This window comes from Amblyomma mixtum, chromosome 3, assembly GCF_055824585.1.
Source record: "Amblyomma mixtum isolate Tamu chromosome 3, ASM5582458v1, whole genome shotgun sequence".
NCBI classification, from domain to species: Eukaryota; Metazoa; Arthropoda; class Arachnida; order Ixodida; family Ixodidae; genus Amblyomma; species Amblyomma mixtum.
The window spans coordinates 347,576,847-347,594,754 of record NC_143014.1 but is presented as its reverse complement, the minus strand read 5'-3'; the positions used below and the strand labels follow the sequence as shown (position 1 = coordinate 347,594,754).

At 46.7% G+C, this 17,908-nt stretch overlaps 1 protein-coding gene and 2 non-coding genes across 3 annotated transcripts in view; all 3 read left to right on the top strand.

Annotated features, from left to right (window-relative positions):
• LOC149356276 (uncharacterized) overlaps positions 1-17,908 on the top strand; it is a 110,852-nt gene that overhangs the window by 22,365 nt on the left and 70,579 nt on the right. Inside the window, exon 4 of the mRNA XM_089576296.1 lies at positions 13,616-13,765. Coding sequence (XP_089432422.1) covers positions 13,616-13,765 — 150 coding nt within the window. The remainder of the gene's footprint in view (positions 1-13,615; positions 13,766-17,908) is intronic.
• TRNAT-CGU (transfer RNA threonine (anticodon CGU)) lies at positions 9,144-9,215 on the top strand. The gene has a single exon. It is a non-coding gene; the product is annotated as a tRNA-Thr (tRNA).
• On the top strand, positions 9,643-9,714 carry TRNAT-CGU (transfer RNA threonine (anticodon CGU)). The gene has a single exon. It is a non-coding gene; the product is annotated as a tRNA-Thr (tRNA).

Here is a 17,908-nt window from a genome sequence, read left to right as displayed (position 1 = left end):
TACGCAATGCCTTGTGACCTCGAACGTACCTAGAGCTTAAAAAAACGCTGACATTATCTTAAATCATAAGAAAGGAGACGCCAAGGACTTGAAGGATTACAGACCGATCAGCTTAATGCCTGTTGCCTACAAGGTATTTACTAAGGTAATCGCTAATAGGGTCAGGACAACCTTAGACTTCAATCAACCAAATGATCAGGCAGGCTTTTGTAAAAGATACTCGCAATAGACCATATTCACGCTATCAATAAAGTGATAGAGAAATGCGCAGAATATAATCAGCCCCTGTATATATATTGCCGCGAATCTTTGTAGCGTTTGTTTGTTGTGTTTATTTGTTGATGCTTCAAGGCAGCCGGCACGCCGCTTTATCACTTCGTTTGTGACGCAAGACGGGCCTAGAATTATCTCGATTCATCGCATGGACGGAGCCGATTCTAGTTCGCGCCAGAACGTTCTAGTAACTTCTAAAGCTTTATCTCGAAGGTTCGCTATCCGCTTTAAAAAGAGCGCGGCCGACAGCGGCGGCCATTCTGTTCGACGACTGCCGAGCACGCTTGTTGCTACGCCGCCGCCGAGTGATTCAGTTCTTTGCTGGCGCAAGTCAGCCCAAATAAAGAGTTCTGTTTCGAAGACATCCTTGTTGTGTTCCTGTTCGCCGTACTGCAGTCACCACTACGTGACATTATATAACGTTCATTGATTACGAGGAAGCATTCGACTCAGTAGAAACCTCAGCAGTCATACAGGCATTGCGGAGTCAGAGTGTAGAGGAGTGTTATGTGAAAATATTGGAAGATATTTATAACGATTGCACAGCTACCACAGTTCTCCATAAAGCCAGCAATAAAATTTCAATACGGAAAGGTGTCAGGCAGGGAGACACGATCTCGCCAATGCTGTTCACTGCCTGTTTACAGGAGGTATTCCGGGGCCTGAAATTTGAACAGTTGGGGATAAGAGTTAATGGAGAATACCTAAGTAATCTGCAATTCGTTGATGATATTGCCTTGCTAAGTCACTCAGGACATGAACTGCAAAGCATGCTCAATGAATTAGACAGGCAGAGCAGAACGGTGGGGCTAAAAATTAACATGTAGAAAACCAAAGCAATATTCAACAGTCTAGCAAGAGAGCAGCATTTCGCAATGTGTGGCGCGGTGCTGGAAGTAGTAAGAGAATGCCTATTTAGGGCAGGTAGTGACAGCTGATTCGGATCATGAGCGGGAAATAACTAGAACAATAAGAATGGGGTGGAGCACGTATGGCAGGTTCTCTCTGATCATGAATGGCAGTTTACCAATATCCCTCAAGATTGAAAGAACATAGTAGTAGCGCTAAAAAAACAAGGACGACAGGGTAGAGAAAGACAACACAGGCGCTAGACATCAACTGACTTTAATCTCGAGAACAAAAACGAATTTATAGGCGACAATCAGGAGCGTACTAGCGCCTGTGTTGTCTTTCTCTGCCCTGTCGTCCTTGTTTTTTTAGCGCTACTACTATGTCCTCTCAATCCAAACACCAACTAGCCCAGCTTTCTGCCTTAAATCCCTCAAGACAAAAGTATACAACAGCTATATCTTACCGGTACTCACCTATGGGGCAGAAACGTGGATTAAGTTGAGGACAACTCAGCGAGCTATGGAAAGAAAAATGATAGGTGTAACGTTAAGAGATCGGAAGCGGGCGGAGTGGATGAGAGAACAAACGTGCGTTAATGTCATCCCAGTTTAAATCAAGAGGAAGAAGTGGGCTTGGGCAGGGCATGCAATGCGAAGGCAAGATAACCGCTGGTCCTTAAGGGTAACGGAGGGGATTCCAAGAGAAGGCACGCGTAGCAGGGGGCGGCAGAAAGTTAGGTGGTTGGATGAGATTAAGAAATTTGCGGGAATGCTGTGGCCGCAACTGGCGAAGGAATGTGTTAATTGGAGAGACGCGGGAGAGGCCTTTGCCCTGCAGTGGGCGTAGTCAGTCTGATGATGATGATGATGGTATAGAATCATGGAAAAGATATAGCACAGTCAGGACAATGGACAAGTATGTGGTTTTCTCTTTCTTCCCTCTTTTTTGCGTTTTTTGAATAAACGCATAGTTGCGAGTAAGCGCTTGTATTGTTTGCTCTTACTTCTTCGTTGTCCTGAGTGCGCTATATTTTTTCCATGATTTCTAATGCAACTGGAGAGTAACCCACTCGCACAACGTGTCTGTGATTGTTGAAATAGGCTTCAATCCACTGCAGAAAAGTGTCACTAATTCTTTCTTTATGTAATCTGAGAAGTAATTTACTGTGTGGAACCTTTTACGAAATCCACTCAAATGACATCAATTTGTTGTTGGGCATCTAAGCTGAACTGAAATCATGTATCGTTGCTATGAGCTGTGTTATGGTAGACAGTCCTTTCAGGACCCGTGCTGGGGCTGATAAAACAACTCGTTATGCTCAAGAAAAGTTAGTATATTGTAACGGCAAAAGAGATCAAAGTGGTCGTGCCGAGAGAAAGGCGCGAGAACGATGCGCACGAGAACGAAGAAGTCGACGACCTTCGGGGACGCTGCCTCGTTTCCGCTGCTCCAAGCGTGCTAGAAGTTGTGCCCCTTCATCTCACGTCCCGTGGCCTTTAGAGGTATCCGGAAGGCGGACTAAATGGCGGCCATCATCATTAGGTGTGGTGGTCACAGTATCATGCCTGCTCCTTGGAGCTGCCACCCACGGCAACGAGGCCTGGCCTCCCTCGTCGGTGGAATCGGATGCAGTGCGAGAGAAGGGGGCTCAAAGCTGAAGCACATCCTCTGGTTCGTCACCGACGCGACTATCATCGCATCCACGTTCGGGTTGCTATTTATGGAGGACGCGAAGCACTTGTTCTGCATCCTGCTGATGACGTGCCTGTGGATCCTGAACACCCTGCCCCTGGCGGTGACAGCCTCGCTGCTACTGGTGGTGCAGCCTCTTCTCGGCACCGTCGACTGCCATCAGGTGGCGGCTTGGTTCATGAGTCCCCGGTTCGCGTGGCTTGTGTGCCTCCACCTGGTCAGCACCGTTGTAGACACGTCTGCTTTGACGCTGATGGCAGCTGCACGTGTCGTCGAGCTGTTCGGCGGCAGCTTTCGGAGCCTGCTCACCGTCATCGTGCTCTTCACCTTCGAGATGGCGCTGTTCCTGGACGAGGCGCTGTGCGTGCTGCTGCTGTGGCCATTGGGCGGGGCCGTGATGGGGCACATGCAGTTCTTCCAGAGATCGCCGGCCAGCACCCCCGGCCACGTCGCGTTCGCCACTGGTGACGTGCCGCCCTCGCCCGGAATAGGGTGTCTCGATGCAGCGCGCCACCTTAGCCCGGAATGTTCAAGGACAACAGTCGCTCGCCGACCTCCGAGAGACTGGGCGCCCGAGTGCACGTGGATCCGACCAGGCCAGAATCATCGAGTTACTCCGCCACTTCCTGTCATCCTTGGCCAACGATTTCAAGAGCGCCCACGGTAGCAGGTCACACCGATCCCACTGGAGTGAGGTCCGCCTCCCGTGCGACGGCATTACTTCAGGACCTCATGGACATCGGATAGCGTCCCCGGATTTGGACTTGGACTGGAAATCGCCTCTTTTCGTGTATGTGTGTATTCGGGAACATTTGGTGCGTTCCCTGCCCCTCTCTTCCTACACTCCCCCCCCCCCCCCCCCTTGCGATGTAAAGATGTAACGGAAAAAGAGAACGAAGAGGCCTCATCGCAATTTCTGAAAGGCACGAGAACGAAGCGCGGCGTGAGTGCGTTAATGCGAGAACATTAAATTAAGGAAAGTTAATCGGCGGTTTGCGAAAGAATCCTGAGTTCGTGTCTTCCTGTGCCATCCCACACCGTAACAATGCTTAAGAGTAAATGTAAATGTTGTAAGAGTTTACAGCTGATACTTGGCAGGAAATTGGGCAATAGTTATTGTAACAGGTTACCGCTTTCAACAACAGGCGTCACGACTGCAAAGCGCCAACCTTGTGGCAGCGAGTGAGTAAGAGCTTCATAAACATTATTCAAGAAAAATGACACCCACTCCACACATCGCTTCAGAAAGTGGGTTGTGATTCCATCTAGCCCGCTAGCCTTTTTTAAATCCAAAAGTAACAGTTGATTAAGTACGCCAGCCTGACTCACGACTAGCTCCCCCATCGAACATGAAAGGGAAGGAGGGGGATACCCGTCACGGTCGTTGTCACTATCCATCTATGACGTGTCAAAAAACCAGAGGTGTACGTCTCCAAAAACATGGTTTACTGAAACAATCAGCAACTACAAAACTAAAAAAAGGATTTGCATCACATAGATAACCATGCAAAAATCAGGCAGAGTTCCCGCACGCAGGTGGTTTTAGAGCGCAGCTCTTTGGCGCCCGTTTCTGCGTTTCGCGACGTCGTCGTTGTTCCGCGTAACCAGCAGTGGACACCTTAGTCGCGCTTTATGCTGCGAAACCAATGGAGCGGGAGCCTGGAAAGCAGAGGGCAAAATTGGTGAATTGGTTTTTGAGGAAAGAAAATGGCGCACTGCCTCACACATCTCGGTGGACACCTGAACCAGAGGGAAGGCGCATAACTGCCCTCTTGGAACAGTGAACACCTCAATCGTGCTTTAAGCTACGTGGCGGAGGTGACAGATGTGCGCTTATCACATTATCACATGTACGGGACAACATGATTCTCGCTCGTATGGCAACAACGACTTGTGACCATTATCTTCTTGCTCGCCATGGTTAGCTGCTTAGGCGCATAGTTTAGTTGCCGTCACGTGAATGCACGAAGGTCGCGCGACTCGATTCGTCACGGAGGACAGCGAAATCGGGCATCAAACATGTCGCTGGCGACTCATTGGGGTCGCCCCCTCCGTGAAGATTCGAGTGCCTCCGCGAGTCACCAGAGTGAATTAGCCTTCAGTCAAAAGTTTAAAGCTCTGCGGGTTTCCGGGTAGTAAAGTTCCTGTAGTATTCTAGACCATGAGAGCCGAGCATTTTAAAAACATCGAAATAAACTGATTTTCCTTAAATTATCTCTTGCAGCTTCATCTTCACTTCAATTTTAGTTTTGCAGGTCGGGCCGGGCCCGGGCGGGCTTAGGTTTCTTCAGCGTCGGGCCGGGCCGGGCCTCCGTCAGTAGTGTAGGGCTCGGGCCGGGCGCGGGCTGAAATTTGCGGCCCGTGCACAGCTCTAGTCCCTGTTTCACCCCTCGGGGCGGCCGCACGGAGAGCATTCCGTCCTACTCTCCCTGCGAGTGCATTGCGCCCATGTATCTTCGCGGCCGTGGATTCACACGCACTTGCGGTCCCCAGAGCTGAGCGCGCCCACGCCGTCTAGTTTTCTTCGTCTCCGTGCAAACGATTATTGCTTCCGCGCAGAAGCGCGCACTTTGCACCGTCTGCTTCGCTCCTTCCCAGTGGCTACGCTGGTTTCGTCCACTGCGTGCCATAGTTTCTATCTTCGTTTCCTTTCTTGACGCAGCGTATCGCACTCACTCGCGAAAGTAATCGATGCTTGGTTTATAAAAAATACCGGAAGAAATGATTGAAATGACCTGCTATTCTTTTTTTCTGTAGCTATTTTATCTCCAATTTGAATCCTATTTATTATTTCTTTATTGTCACACGGGTATAGCCAAAGCTTCCGAGGTGCTGTTTTGTTGAAGCTAAATTGCGCTTTTGATTCTATTGCAGCCTTTAAAGTCCTTCGCAGTTTCGAAATCTCCGGTGACCTATCTTTCCTCCCGAGTTCGATCCCGGCCGCGGCGGTTGAATTTCTTTGGAGGAGAAATTCTAGAGGCCCGTGTACTGTGCGATGTCAATGCACGTAAAGAACCCCAGGTGGTCGAAATATCCGGAGCCCTTCACTGCAGCTTCCCTCATAGCCTGAGTGCCTTGGGACGTTAAATCCCAAGAGACCAAACCAAACCTATCTTTCCTCCTGCGTAACCGTTTCATTTTGCTCTTGATGTGTATAATTGGTCAATTAATCCAATGATTACGAGGTTTTTTCTTTTCCCGAGTGGAAACCAATCTGTCAACGCAATGTTTTATGGCATTCTTGAAGCGCAACCATAGTTAATCAACCGATTCACAATCGCAGGCAAGTTCAAATTCACCAAATGACAATTAAAAAAATCTTTAATGGACGTGTCATCTACCCGTCCATAATCAACTTACACAGTACGAGTATAAAGGGTTGGGCACGAGTGCTTGCTCTGAACAGGATGTGCGCATAAACCATTTTATGATCAGATATCCCGTCTTTTACAGACTCAGTATAGTCACCCACTCTACCAAGTGCAAGACTGACCGAGATTCACGCGTTACCCTCGTGCCTTCTTCCAAGATTTGTTTCAGATAGTGTGAAAACATTATTTGCAGCAGTGCTTCGGGATTACAAAACTTCTACGTTCCCAGGTAGTAAACTTAAAATCTCCGGTCAGCATTAGTCTGGTGGCGCGGTTCACATCAGTGCACAAGAACATGCCCAGGCCATCCAAAATCTTAAAATCACTTCACTTAGAGGTTTACATAGAGGAATGCCGTCTAAGAGCCTTACAATCGCCTCAGAAGCTGCCAATGTAGGCGGCGGCGTTCTGTGAAATCTGCCTGCTCAAGATATTCCGAGGCTAGGGATCACATATGCAGAGCGGAGGGTGATTGCCGAGGTTTCGTGACAGTGCCATTGGTGTACACTTGCCGGCGCTCTACGCAGGAACTGCCGATGCTCAGAGACATGGTATCATGCCTTAGCCGCGGGCGTGAAGCGTTTTGAACGCAGTCCTGGGATAACTGGGGGGCACTTAATGTCTCTGTATGACCATGGAAGATCGCTCTCGCACTCCATCGTAAGATAGAACCCTAAGGCGTGGATGGTGCGAATGGCTGCTAATAGATTTTCGATTCTAGCAAGCAGACTAGGTCGAGTTTATGTACGTCGGACTAAATCTAAAAGCAGCCTATGCAATGCCTCTATGCATATACAGGGTATCCAGGCTAACTTTATCCATGGGTTAAAAAACAAGATATTTGAGGTAGGCCAGGGAAACCACTTACATACACCTACCAGCCGGCTTGCGCATCATAGGCAATTTTTTCTTTTGCAATTAATTATTTAGCATTTAATATAAATTTTATAATCGCGTAAATATTGACTTTAGTCAGCAGATCTGGATAGCAAAGTTGGAGAGCACCTTCAGAAACCACCATTCCATTTATCTGCGCCAAAGAAAGCCTCACGTGTATCTTTTTTCCGAGGTCCAAAGAAAGCCAGCCAAATGGAAAAAAAATCACGTGACTACCGCGTTTGGGCACCGCGATTGTGCTGCTCTCCATCCTGGCTTGAGTGAACCAAATCAGCTGCTGGTATGGCGCGACGACCCCACATTGCTTCAGCAGGCCGATGAGGTCATCGCGCCTTGCCGGCAGCTGATTTGGTTCACTCAAGCCAGGATGGAAAGCAGCACAATCGTGGCGCGCGAATGCGCTAGTCACGTGATTTTTTTTGTATTTCGCGGGCTTTCTTTGGAGCTCTGAAAAACTATACACGTGAGACTTTATCGCAAGTAATTAGAATGGAGGTTTCTCAAGGTGCTGTCCAACTTTGCTATTCACATTTGCTGTCTAAAGTCAATATTTACGCGTTGAGAAAAATTATCTTCATTGCTAACTGCAAAACTAAAAATTGCCTATGATGCGCAAGCCGGTTGGTAGGTGTATGTAAGTGGTTTCCCTGGCCTATCTGAAATATTTTACCAATACACTGTAGCGCAGCAAAAGACGAGGACACAAGAGACGAGAGACGAACACCACGAGGACACCTCTTGTGTCCTCGTCTTTTGCTGCGCTACAGTGTATTGGAAGAATGTACCAACAAGCCCAAAAAGCCACGCTACTGAAATATTTTATCTTTTAACCTTTAAAAAAAATGACGTGTAAATTGTTGCAAAGTCATTAAACCCCATTAAATCAACATGCATGACTATATCGCACAAACGTCAACCACTAGAATTTGGCTGCTCCGTAAAAGGAAACACGCTCCGACGCACAAATGAATTTCGTTACCTAGGGGTGACTATCTCGTCGAACCTTAATTGGAGGCAACACGTCATGTCCATTGTTGGTAAAGCTAATAAGAAGTTGGGCTACCTCAGGAGAACACTAAAGTTTGCTTCAACGCAGCAAACCAAAAACCTCTCAGAGACGTCTAGCTAGACGTCTCTGAGAGGTTTTTGGTTTGCTGGGGAGTGAAACAAATCTAATTGCATATAAAACGTTGGTGCGCCTTTTGCTGGAGTACGCATGCGAGGTGCGGGACCCGAAAAGCAAATTGTTAGTGCATGAACTGGAGCATGTTCAGAGGCGCGCATTACGTTTCATATTCTCCCGCTTTCGGAGGAAAGATTCAGTATCTCCTTTGTATCGTAAAGCCAACTTACCGCTCCTTTCTGTTCGACGAAAACATAAACGACTGTGTCTCTCTTATAACATTATGAACGAAACTGTTGGAATCGATAAACAATGTTATATATAGGAGTGCACATCTCGCATAACTAGTAATAAACACGACAGAAGCCAACAGCCACAGAAACCAAGGGGCACAGGGGATTTCTTTTTTTTATTAATTTATTTATTTTGTGGTGTTGATCAATTTAGCTCAGAGGTAGAGCACCGGACGCGTAATTCGGAGGTCGTGGGTTCGGATCCCACCGGCGGCACGTGGTTGCTTTTTCTTCTGCTTTTCTAATCAATTAGGTTTAAGCGATAACATATTCAATAATATTCTAAATTGATCAACACCACAAAATAAATAAATTAATAAAAAAAAAGAAATCCCCTGTGCCCCTTGGTTTCTGTGCTGTTGGCTTCTGTCATATTTATAACGAGCCCCTCATTCCCCTTCCCTTCTTTGCTTAATTGCTTAGCGAGGGCCTCGGTTCTGGCAGCCTTGATGCCATAGGAAGCATAAGAGGGTTCTCACACAGCTTCCACCCTCTCCGTTCGATGACGTTCTACGTCACACCTGCGGTAACTCAGGACGTTCTACGTCCGCCGCTTATGAACGTGGGTGGCGCTGATGAACACTCTCAAGTTTAGGTTACTTGCAAACATAAATACCCCCTAAAGCAGAAGGTTTGACAGCCGCCGCCGTAGCTCAGAGGTAGAGCACCGGACGCGTAATTCGGAGGTCGTGGGTTCGGATCCCACCGGCGGCACGTGGTTGCTTTTTCTTCTGCTTTTCTAATCAATTAGGTTTAAGCGATAACATATTCAATAATATTCTAAATTGATCAACACCACAAAATAAATAAATTAATAATAAAAAAAGAAATCCCCTGTGCCCCTTGGTTTCTGTGCTGTTGGCTTCTGTCATATTTATAACGAGCCCCTCATTCCCCTTCCCTTCTTTGCTTAATTGCTTAGCGAGGGCCTCGGTTCTGGCAGCCTTGATGCCATAGGAAGCATAAGAGGGTTCTCACACAGCTTCCACCCTCTCCGTTCGATGACGTTCTACGTCACACCTGCGGTAACTCAGGACGTTCTACGTCCGCCGCTTATGAACGTGGGTGGCGCTGATGAACACTCTCAAGTTTAGGTTACTTGCAAACATAAATACCCCCTAAAGCAGAAGGTTTGACAGCCGCCGCCGTAGCTCAGAGGTAGAGCACCGGACGCGTAATTCGGAGGTCGTGGGTTCGGATCCCACCGGCGGCACGTGGTTGCTTTTTGTTCTGCTTTTCTAATCAATTAGGTTTAAGCGATAACATATTCAATAATATTCTAAATTGATCAACACCACAAAATAAATAAATTAATAATAAAAAAGAAATCCCCTGTGCCCCTTGGTTTATGTGGCTGTTGGCTTCTGTCATATTTATAACGAGCCCCTCATTCCCCTTCCCTTCTTTGCTTAGTAATAAACACACTCGATATAAAGAATTCCATGCTGCTAAAGATTGCTTTAAATATTCCTTCTTTCTGCTGACCGCACATGAGTGGAATCGGCTACCTGATGATATGGTGTCTGTGGAATCACGTGATGAGTTTTAGTCTCTGCTTTATGATCATTTGAGTACGTCCAGAGCCGCACGATAAGATTCGTATATTCTGATTATTCATATCATACGAGCGTAACAGCATTGAAAACAAAAGCTAATCTCCCCAGCCTTGAATCCCGTCGAAAAATAGCCAGACTCTGCCTTTCCCACAGGTTTTATCATTCACATTTGAGTCATTCCGTTATCACCCCTGCACACCGCCTTTCACTTCGCATCAGTCATCCGAAAGCTGTTCATACACCTCGAGCATCCACTTCTGCGCATCTGAAATTGTTCTTCGCCCAGACCGCAAGAGATTGGAACGACCTGCCCGCTGAAGCTTTCATCCATCTTGGCCTGGAATACTTCAAATCATTCATCACTGATTTATTTAAATGATATGTATGCTCACCCCTCATGTAATGCCCCTAGTGGGCCTTTGAGGTACTAATAAATAAATAAATAAATAAATAAATAAATAAATAAATAAATTTGTGTAGTACTTAGCAAGCATATCTTGTTACGGTTTTGTTTGTTTGCACCAGTCTCTCTTGCTATTTGTGTCACTATGCATGTAATGTTTCCACTCCTACCTTAGTCCTGGAAAGGACTGGTAGTATGTAATAAATGAATAAAAATAAAGTTAGCCTGGACACCCTGTAAAGTGGAAACATTGAGCTTCCTGTTCTACCTTGCGGGAAGCGCCTCGGTTGGGTCTCCTATCTTCAAACCCTTCCAGTGGATGATTTCGAGGCTGTTTTAAGGTTTGGTTAAATAGCAGAGCGTAAAAGGGCTCGGAATCTTCTTCAGGCGGTGGGCCCATAAGCATTATGCATATTTGCAGTCGGTATGGGAGTGGCCTCTCCCAGCAATATTTCTGTGTGGCAGGTATATCCTGTTGAAATTGAGTTGTGGCTGCCAAAACCAAAATTGAAAAATGAGCACCCTGCCAGCACCGCAGTCCGTTGCGCGGAAAACAGCGCGCGGAAACATGAGAGAAGGAGGACGGGACAAGCGAGAGGACGCGCTCCAACTTTAAACTATTGCTCATCCGGAGCATATAAAAAACTGAACGGGCAACAGGAAAGAGGAACGTACAAAAAAACTGAAGAAAACTGCCGCGTGCCGTCGTGTTTCTGCATTGCGTTTTCCGTGTAACGATGAATTACGAATTCGGCCAAGCCTATTCACTTCTGAACAGCAGACCGATCATTCGTTAGGGTGGGCTGTTCGGGCCCTGGATCCGAAGAATAAGTACAGAGGGGCGAAATAAATGAATGAAAAATAGCCTTGAGTAAAGCAGAAATTTGGGCAGGTTGGTACGTATTCATTTTTGAAACAGCGCAACAAAGACTGGACGTGGAAACTGAGGGGTAAAGACAAACAGGCGCTGACTAACAACTGGGTTTATTGAAAAAAACACACAAATATATAGACAGAGGTAGGAAAGATTAATCGCCACCATAGTCAACTCATGCCACATGTGCGCCCGAGGTGCACTGTGGAATGCGTTACCGTGCTGAATAGAACCCATGGTATGCAACGAAACAGCGGGAACATGAAGAACACTGTTGATTTCCTGGCTGAAAGTGGGCTCGCGTTGATGACGGCCGATAAGGGGGGTTGCTTTGTGGTCCTTCCGGCAGGCACCTATGCGGATAAAGCTTCAGAAGCCCTGGGGAGAAACTTCAAGGAAGTTGACTTCAGTGGTTCTAAAGTGAAATGGCGGGCGGTCGAACTTTTGAGACACCACAATTTGAGCAAGCTGGCGGACGCAGCGAATAAGTCGGCAGGGCTGAAGCTCAGTTTTTCACCATTAAGACGCACAAGCCGGACCACCCTTTCCGTTCCATTGTCTCCGAACGAGGGACCTGGCAGCATGTGGTTTCAGGATATCTTCAAAGGCAGCTGGAGACGCTGGCCCTGCCGGACCCATTCGTGATTCCCAATTCGGATGAGCTGGTGGAGCACCTTAAGCTGGATAACCCTGGGATCTGCACGTTTTTCAGCGTTGACGTAGTGGACCTTTATTATTCATTGCCACACGGAGAGCTCATGAGGGCCGTTAAAATGTGCATCACACAGGACAATGACGAAAGTGCATTCATCGAAAAATGTGGTGTGTCTGTTGATAGTTTTTTAGAAATCTTGTCCTTCTACCTGTCGGCAACAGTTGTTGACTGGGAGGGCAAGTCATTTGTGCAAGCATCCGGGGTATGCATTGGTTCCAGGGTTGCACCTGTATTGGCTAACATTTTTTTTAGTTTTGTGGACAGGGCGATTGAGCAAGCTTCGAAGGAGTTAGGGGTGCAGTATTTTTCGTTATGTTGACGACTATTTGGTGTTTACCCCGCCAGGCAGCCCGCCTAGAATGTTAGTCGATGTTCTTAAGGTGTTTAATGAGTACGGGCGTGGGCTAAAGTTTACAACAGAGGTACCCACGAACAAGGAACTGCAGTTTCTAGATTTGGTTTTGTTTTCCCGAGGCAAGCACGTGTGCTGGTGTTATCGGCCAAGATCGGCTAAGCCCTTGTTAAACTTCAGGTCAGGTCATTCCAAGCTTATAAAAGAAGGCGTTATCTTGTCTTGCCTGCAATCTTCACTCAAGAAGTCCTGCCATGAAATGATTGTGGAGAGCTTTGCAGCCCAATCAAACAGATTATGCGCGAATGGCTATCCGGCTCACCTCATTTCCAGGGCAGCGGAGAAATTGCTTAGGCAGGTGAAGTATGGGGCTCGGCCGAGTGCAAGAAATGAAAATAAAAATAAAAGGCCGGCAGTGGTTCCATATGCGCACAGCATGTCCCATGGGCTCAAAAAAGTGGCAGGCAGATATGGCGTTGACGTCGTGTTTTCTGCCCCGAAGAAATTAGGCAGGATGTGCAAACAGGTAAGGCAGAGGCAGGAGGGAAACAAAAGGGCTTGTCAGGTGCGCCATGTTTCCCCTTATGTACCTTGCGAGGTAGGGGTAGTATACTAAATTCCCTTCTCGTGTGGCGCCACATAGATTGGCCAAACAGGAAGATGCATCAACAAGCAACTCATGGAACATGAGAACACCAGAAAAAAAGACCCCCTGTCACACGTGGCGGTCCACTGCAGAAAGTGCAAATGTAAACACGAAAAAGATTACGAAAAAAGAAAATCAGAAGGAGACCCTCTCGCTAAAGGTGCATTCCGTTGCAAGAAATGCAAATGTACCCCCGACTATAAGAACACCCATATCGTGTTCCGCCATTGTGATAAGATGACGCGAGAAGTTATTGAAGCTTTTCTTATACGTGAGAAAGGCGCAACGTGCATTAGTTGCCCATCGGTCGCCCTTTCCGAAGGGGAGATTGGGTATCTGGCGTCACATGTGGCATGAGTTGACTATGGTGGCGATTAATCTTTCCTAACTCTGTCTATATATTTGTGTGTTTTTTTCAATAAACCTAGTTGTTAGTCAGCGCCTGTTTGTCTTTACCCCTCAGTTTCCACGTCCCGTCTTTGTTGCGCTGTTTCAAAAATGAAAAATGAAAAATAGCCCCCTTGATGGTGCTGCTCCAGTGTGTTTTCTTCCGCGTCCTCTCTCCCAGCTGCGGCGAGGCGCGCACACCCGATGGCGCCTGGTTGTGTACGTGAAGCTGGCGCTGGTCATGGGCGCCACGTGGACGCTGGGCTTCGTGGCACCGTTCGCACGGGCGCAGGCGCTCTGGCACGCCTTCGTCATCCTCAACAGCCTGCAGGTTAGTGTGCTCGCCGGGCGCAAAAGCGCTCCAGATCTCGCCTTTTCGAGCGAGATCTGTTATAAGATCTCGTTATAAAAGTACTTGAAGCCGGTTATGTCAACTAAAAAGTGCACGTATGCATGCAGCAATATGCACGTTGCTGCAACAACCGCTTAACATGCAAGTCGGCGCGCGCACACCTCAGTCGTGTTCATTAAACGAACACACCTGCGTTTCCCTTAGCTGCCGCGAGGTGGCATCGAGGCTGGTACATGGTTAAGTCACTGGCAACCCCTGCAGTGCATGGCAACCCCTGGCTGCGATGTCCTGTGTGCAAATTCTTAACACGGTTCGAGATGTTGGTAGCCTTTGATACATCGGAATCAGTCAGAATCATTTTATTTAACCTCACAGTGATGTTGGGTGTGCCTACAAAAAGCCAGTGGAAAGGCGTCACGATGTCGAAGCGCCTATAGAGGCATATGGCAGTGGTACAAAACATGGCACTTTCGGAAAACAAAATAGAAAAAATAACAAATCTTTGATTAAGTGTTAATCATTTCGGGCTCCTTATTTAAATGCCATGAGAGTGTAGCTCAACATTTGACGGACGACCATAATTATTTCGTATCCTTGTACATACCATTTCAATGTCTCTCGCGTAGGGTATTTTGGTTCTCTGCATTGCATGGCTGACAGCTTTATCATTGGACTATTAGTTTTATCAACGCAGGCTTCATACCGCCGTAGAAGTAAAGTTTCGTACAGCTGTTGCAAACGGATAAGTCGAAGTTCATTGAAAATCTGTTCGGAGTGTTCTAGTAGAGGAGCATTCATTACATTTCGAACAGCTTTCTTTTGAAGGCGATACAAGCGGTTATTACTCCTAAAAACGTGGTACCCCATACCAAAATGCAATAATTTACAACAAAGGAAACAGTGCGCTATACAACTTCTTAATACTTTTCGGCCTGAAATATTTCATTCAACACAAAATACCGACAACCTTTGAAAGCTTGTTCACCGCCATGTCAACGTGAACATTACAGTTCAAGTTTTCATTAAAAATACCACCTGAGCTTTACCGCAGGGACCATTTCGGTAAGTGACCTGCATATCCTTAAACAGAGTGGTGGTATACCGGGTGTTCTTTTAGAAGGTCCAAAATTTCCAAAGGTGCAAAAAAGACAAATTGCTTTAGGTTTATTTTAGCACTGGGGCTATACTGGAGGCTATGGCGGGCGCCAGGCAAGAGGAAAACTGCTTTAATTAGTTCGCTGATTAACTAAATATGTTAATAAACTTTTCGAATTTTTATTTTAGGGGCTATGTTGTATTCGCAGAATTGGATATCGTCCTCCAAACAGTCGAACCGAGAAAAAACAATTCTAAATAAATTTTTCACGCACGTTTGAGGCGCGCAAAAGTCACCCTGGTAGGCATCTTCACATCGTAACTCAGCGGCGGTGAGTGCCTCTGACGTAGTTCGCTCCGCCCTGCGCTTTGCGTAACACGGCTGACGTCACCTGAAGCCCGGACGGGCGGCCTGTGCTATCGCTGCTTGCTTCGCTCCGCGGCCTCACTGAATGCCGCATTGGAACAAAAACGCACTGACCCAAAGCGCAGGGCGGAGCGAACTACAGCACAGGCGCTCACAGACGCTGTGTTACAGTGTGAAGCTGCCTACCAGGGTGACTTCTCGCTTCGTAACGCGCGCAAAAAATTCATATTTTTTTTCTTGGCTGGACTGTTTGGAAGACGATCTCCAAGTCTGCTAATACAACATATCCCCTAAAATAAAAATTATAAAAGTTAATTAACATATTCAGTTAATTAGCGAACTAATTAAAGTAGTTTGCCTCTTACATGGCATCCGCCGTAGCCCTCAGTATAGCCCCAGGGTTAAAATAAATCTAAAGGAATTTACCTTTCTGTAAAAATTTTAGACCTTCTGAAAAAAAAAACCGGTATTAGTCACCTTATTACGAGGCCTGAAAAGCACAGCCTTCGTTTTGGTGGTGTTTATGTTTAATATGGCTATTTTCAGACCACTGTAGGAGCAACTGTAAACATTGTGGGGCTTGTTTTTCGAGATCTGGCAACTGTGCAGCTCTACAGAATAAAGTGGTGTCGTAAGCGTAAATAACAAAAGTTGGAAATTTACCAATACAGACAATACCGTTAACATAAAGAAACAGCAATGGCCCCAAGATGCTACCTTGCGGTACACCTGAAACGATGTGCCTAATATGAGATAAGTCATTGTTTATTTTTACTTCTTGTTGCGACCGACAACTTAAGACTGAATTATACCAAGAAATTTCCCACGGATACCGCAGTGCCTGAGCTTATATAGCTAGCATTTTGTTATTGATGCGGTCAAACGCTATTGAAAAATCTATGAAATTGCCAGGATTGAGAAGTTTATATATATATATATATATATATATATATATATATATATATATTATATATATATTATATGGGCGCCACACTGCTGGCTGCAATTTGGTGGCAACGCCATGGCCAGCACACGACCAGCAGGCCTGCACTCATATTATATGGGCGCCACACTGCTGGCTGCAATTTGGTGGCAACGCCATGGCCAGCACACGACCAGCAGGCCTGCACTCACCCATTTGTTTTGGAAGCAGCCAGTGCCAAGCTGCACTTGAACTGCAGGAACTGGCCCTGTACGCTCGCGGAACGTTACAGAACTGGTGCAGGGAATGCCGGCGAATGGAACATACCTGTACAGACCTATCTGTCGCAGCAGTTACTTTGTGCGTATTCTTGACCAACGGCAACGAGTTTAAGCACAAGGTTAAGAAGCCAGTTCTGGCGAAATCACACTTCCCTACTGTGCACGCGACACTCGCCAACAGCCGTTGGCTTCAAGCGGGAACACTCATTCCGTTGTAAAAGCAAAAAGCAAGCTTCATTGTTCTCGGATTCTAAGGGATAACACCACGTCTTTGTGATCGCCTCAATTCTGAGACTCCTATTAGACGCGTTTAGCGGCTGTCATGCATCTACAGCCATCTGGTGCTTAATTATGAAGCTGCCACCTGTACACCTTCTCATATCTGCGGCTTTGTCGCTTGTCGCGCCCATCTCACAGTATGCCTAATAGGGAGCAACGGGTTTTTGTCCAGATTACTGATGGTTATGCGAAAAAGTACTATGGCTGATGCCAGAGACTCTTTGGTCATGATCTTGCCACTACAACAAGCAACGCTCGCAAATGTAATGTGATTTCGCAGGGCGACGGGGACGGAAAAGTGGTGAACGAGGGTGCGTAAGCGGGCGAGCTAGTTGGAAGTTTGATGGTTTATGGGGGTTTAACGTTCAAAAGCTGCTCAGGCTGTGAGGGACTCCGTAGTGGAGGGATCTCGGATAATTTGTAACACATGGGATTCTTTAACATGCACTCACATCGCACAGTAAGTGGGCATTGAATAATGCGGTCTAATGCCATCTTTTTCTGTCAACGAACCGGCCATGACACCCGATATGAAAGTATGTTGTACTGTAGAGGTCTGGTTGTTTCCTATTTTGTATGGCTGCTTCATAAAAAAGCGCGAACTGACCAAAAAATTGTGGATTGACAAAAGAAACAAATCCATAAAAACAATATCAAACTTGCGAGTGCGAATATGCTTGCCAAGGGTATTGCAAGACCGTGGCATGAACGAACGAACAATGTCCTTGAATTCAGTGAATTTATGCGTTAGTGAGCAGCGCGCAGCTGCAATGGCGACATCGTGTGCAGGCGCTGTAGTGAGGCCTAAACCAATGAAAGTGCAGCTGCATGTTGGAGATAGGAAGAACCAAAGCGAGCAACGGCCCTACAGTTCCATGAGGGGGCACAATGAGAGGCATGCTGGAGGAAAGAGACGGCACAAGGCACAAGCATATGTTACATAACTCACACCAACTCATGCAGCCTCTCGTACAAGCAAATAGTCTGAAGTGCAAAATACAAAGTACAAAATTTAAATCGAACTTGCGCGCCAAGAACCACAAGCGTCATTATAGCTAGGAACTTTCTTTCGCGATAATTTAAATGTAGTGCGCGGTGCGTCTAATAGTAAATGGAGTGCCGTGTGCCTCAGGCATGTAGCAAGTGAAGTCTAATGCGAGGGTTATTGATGCCACTCT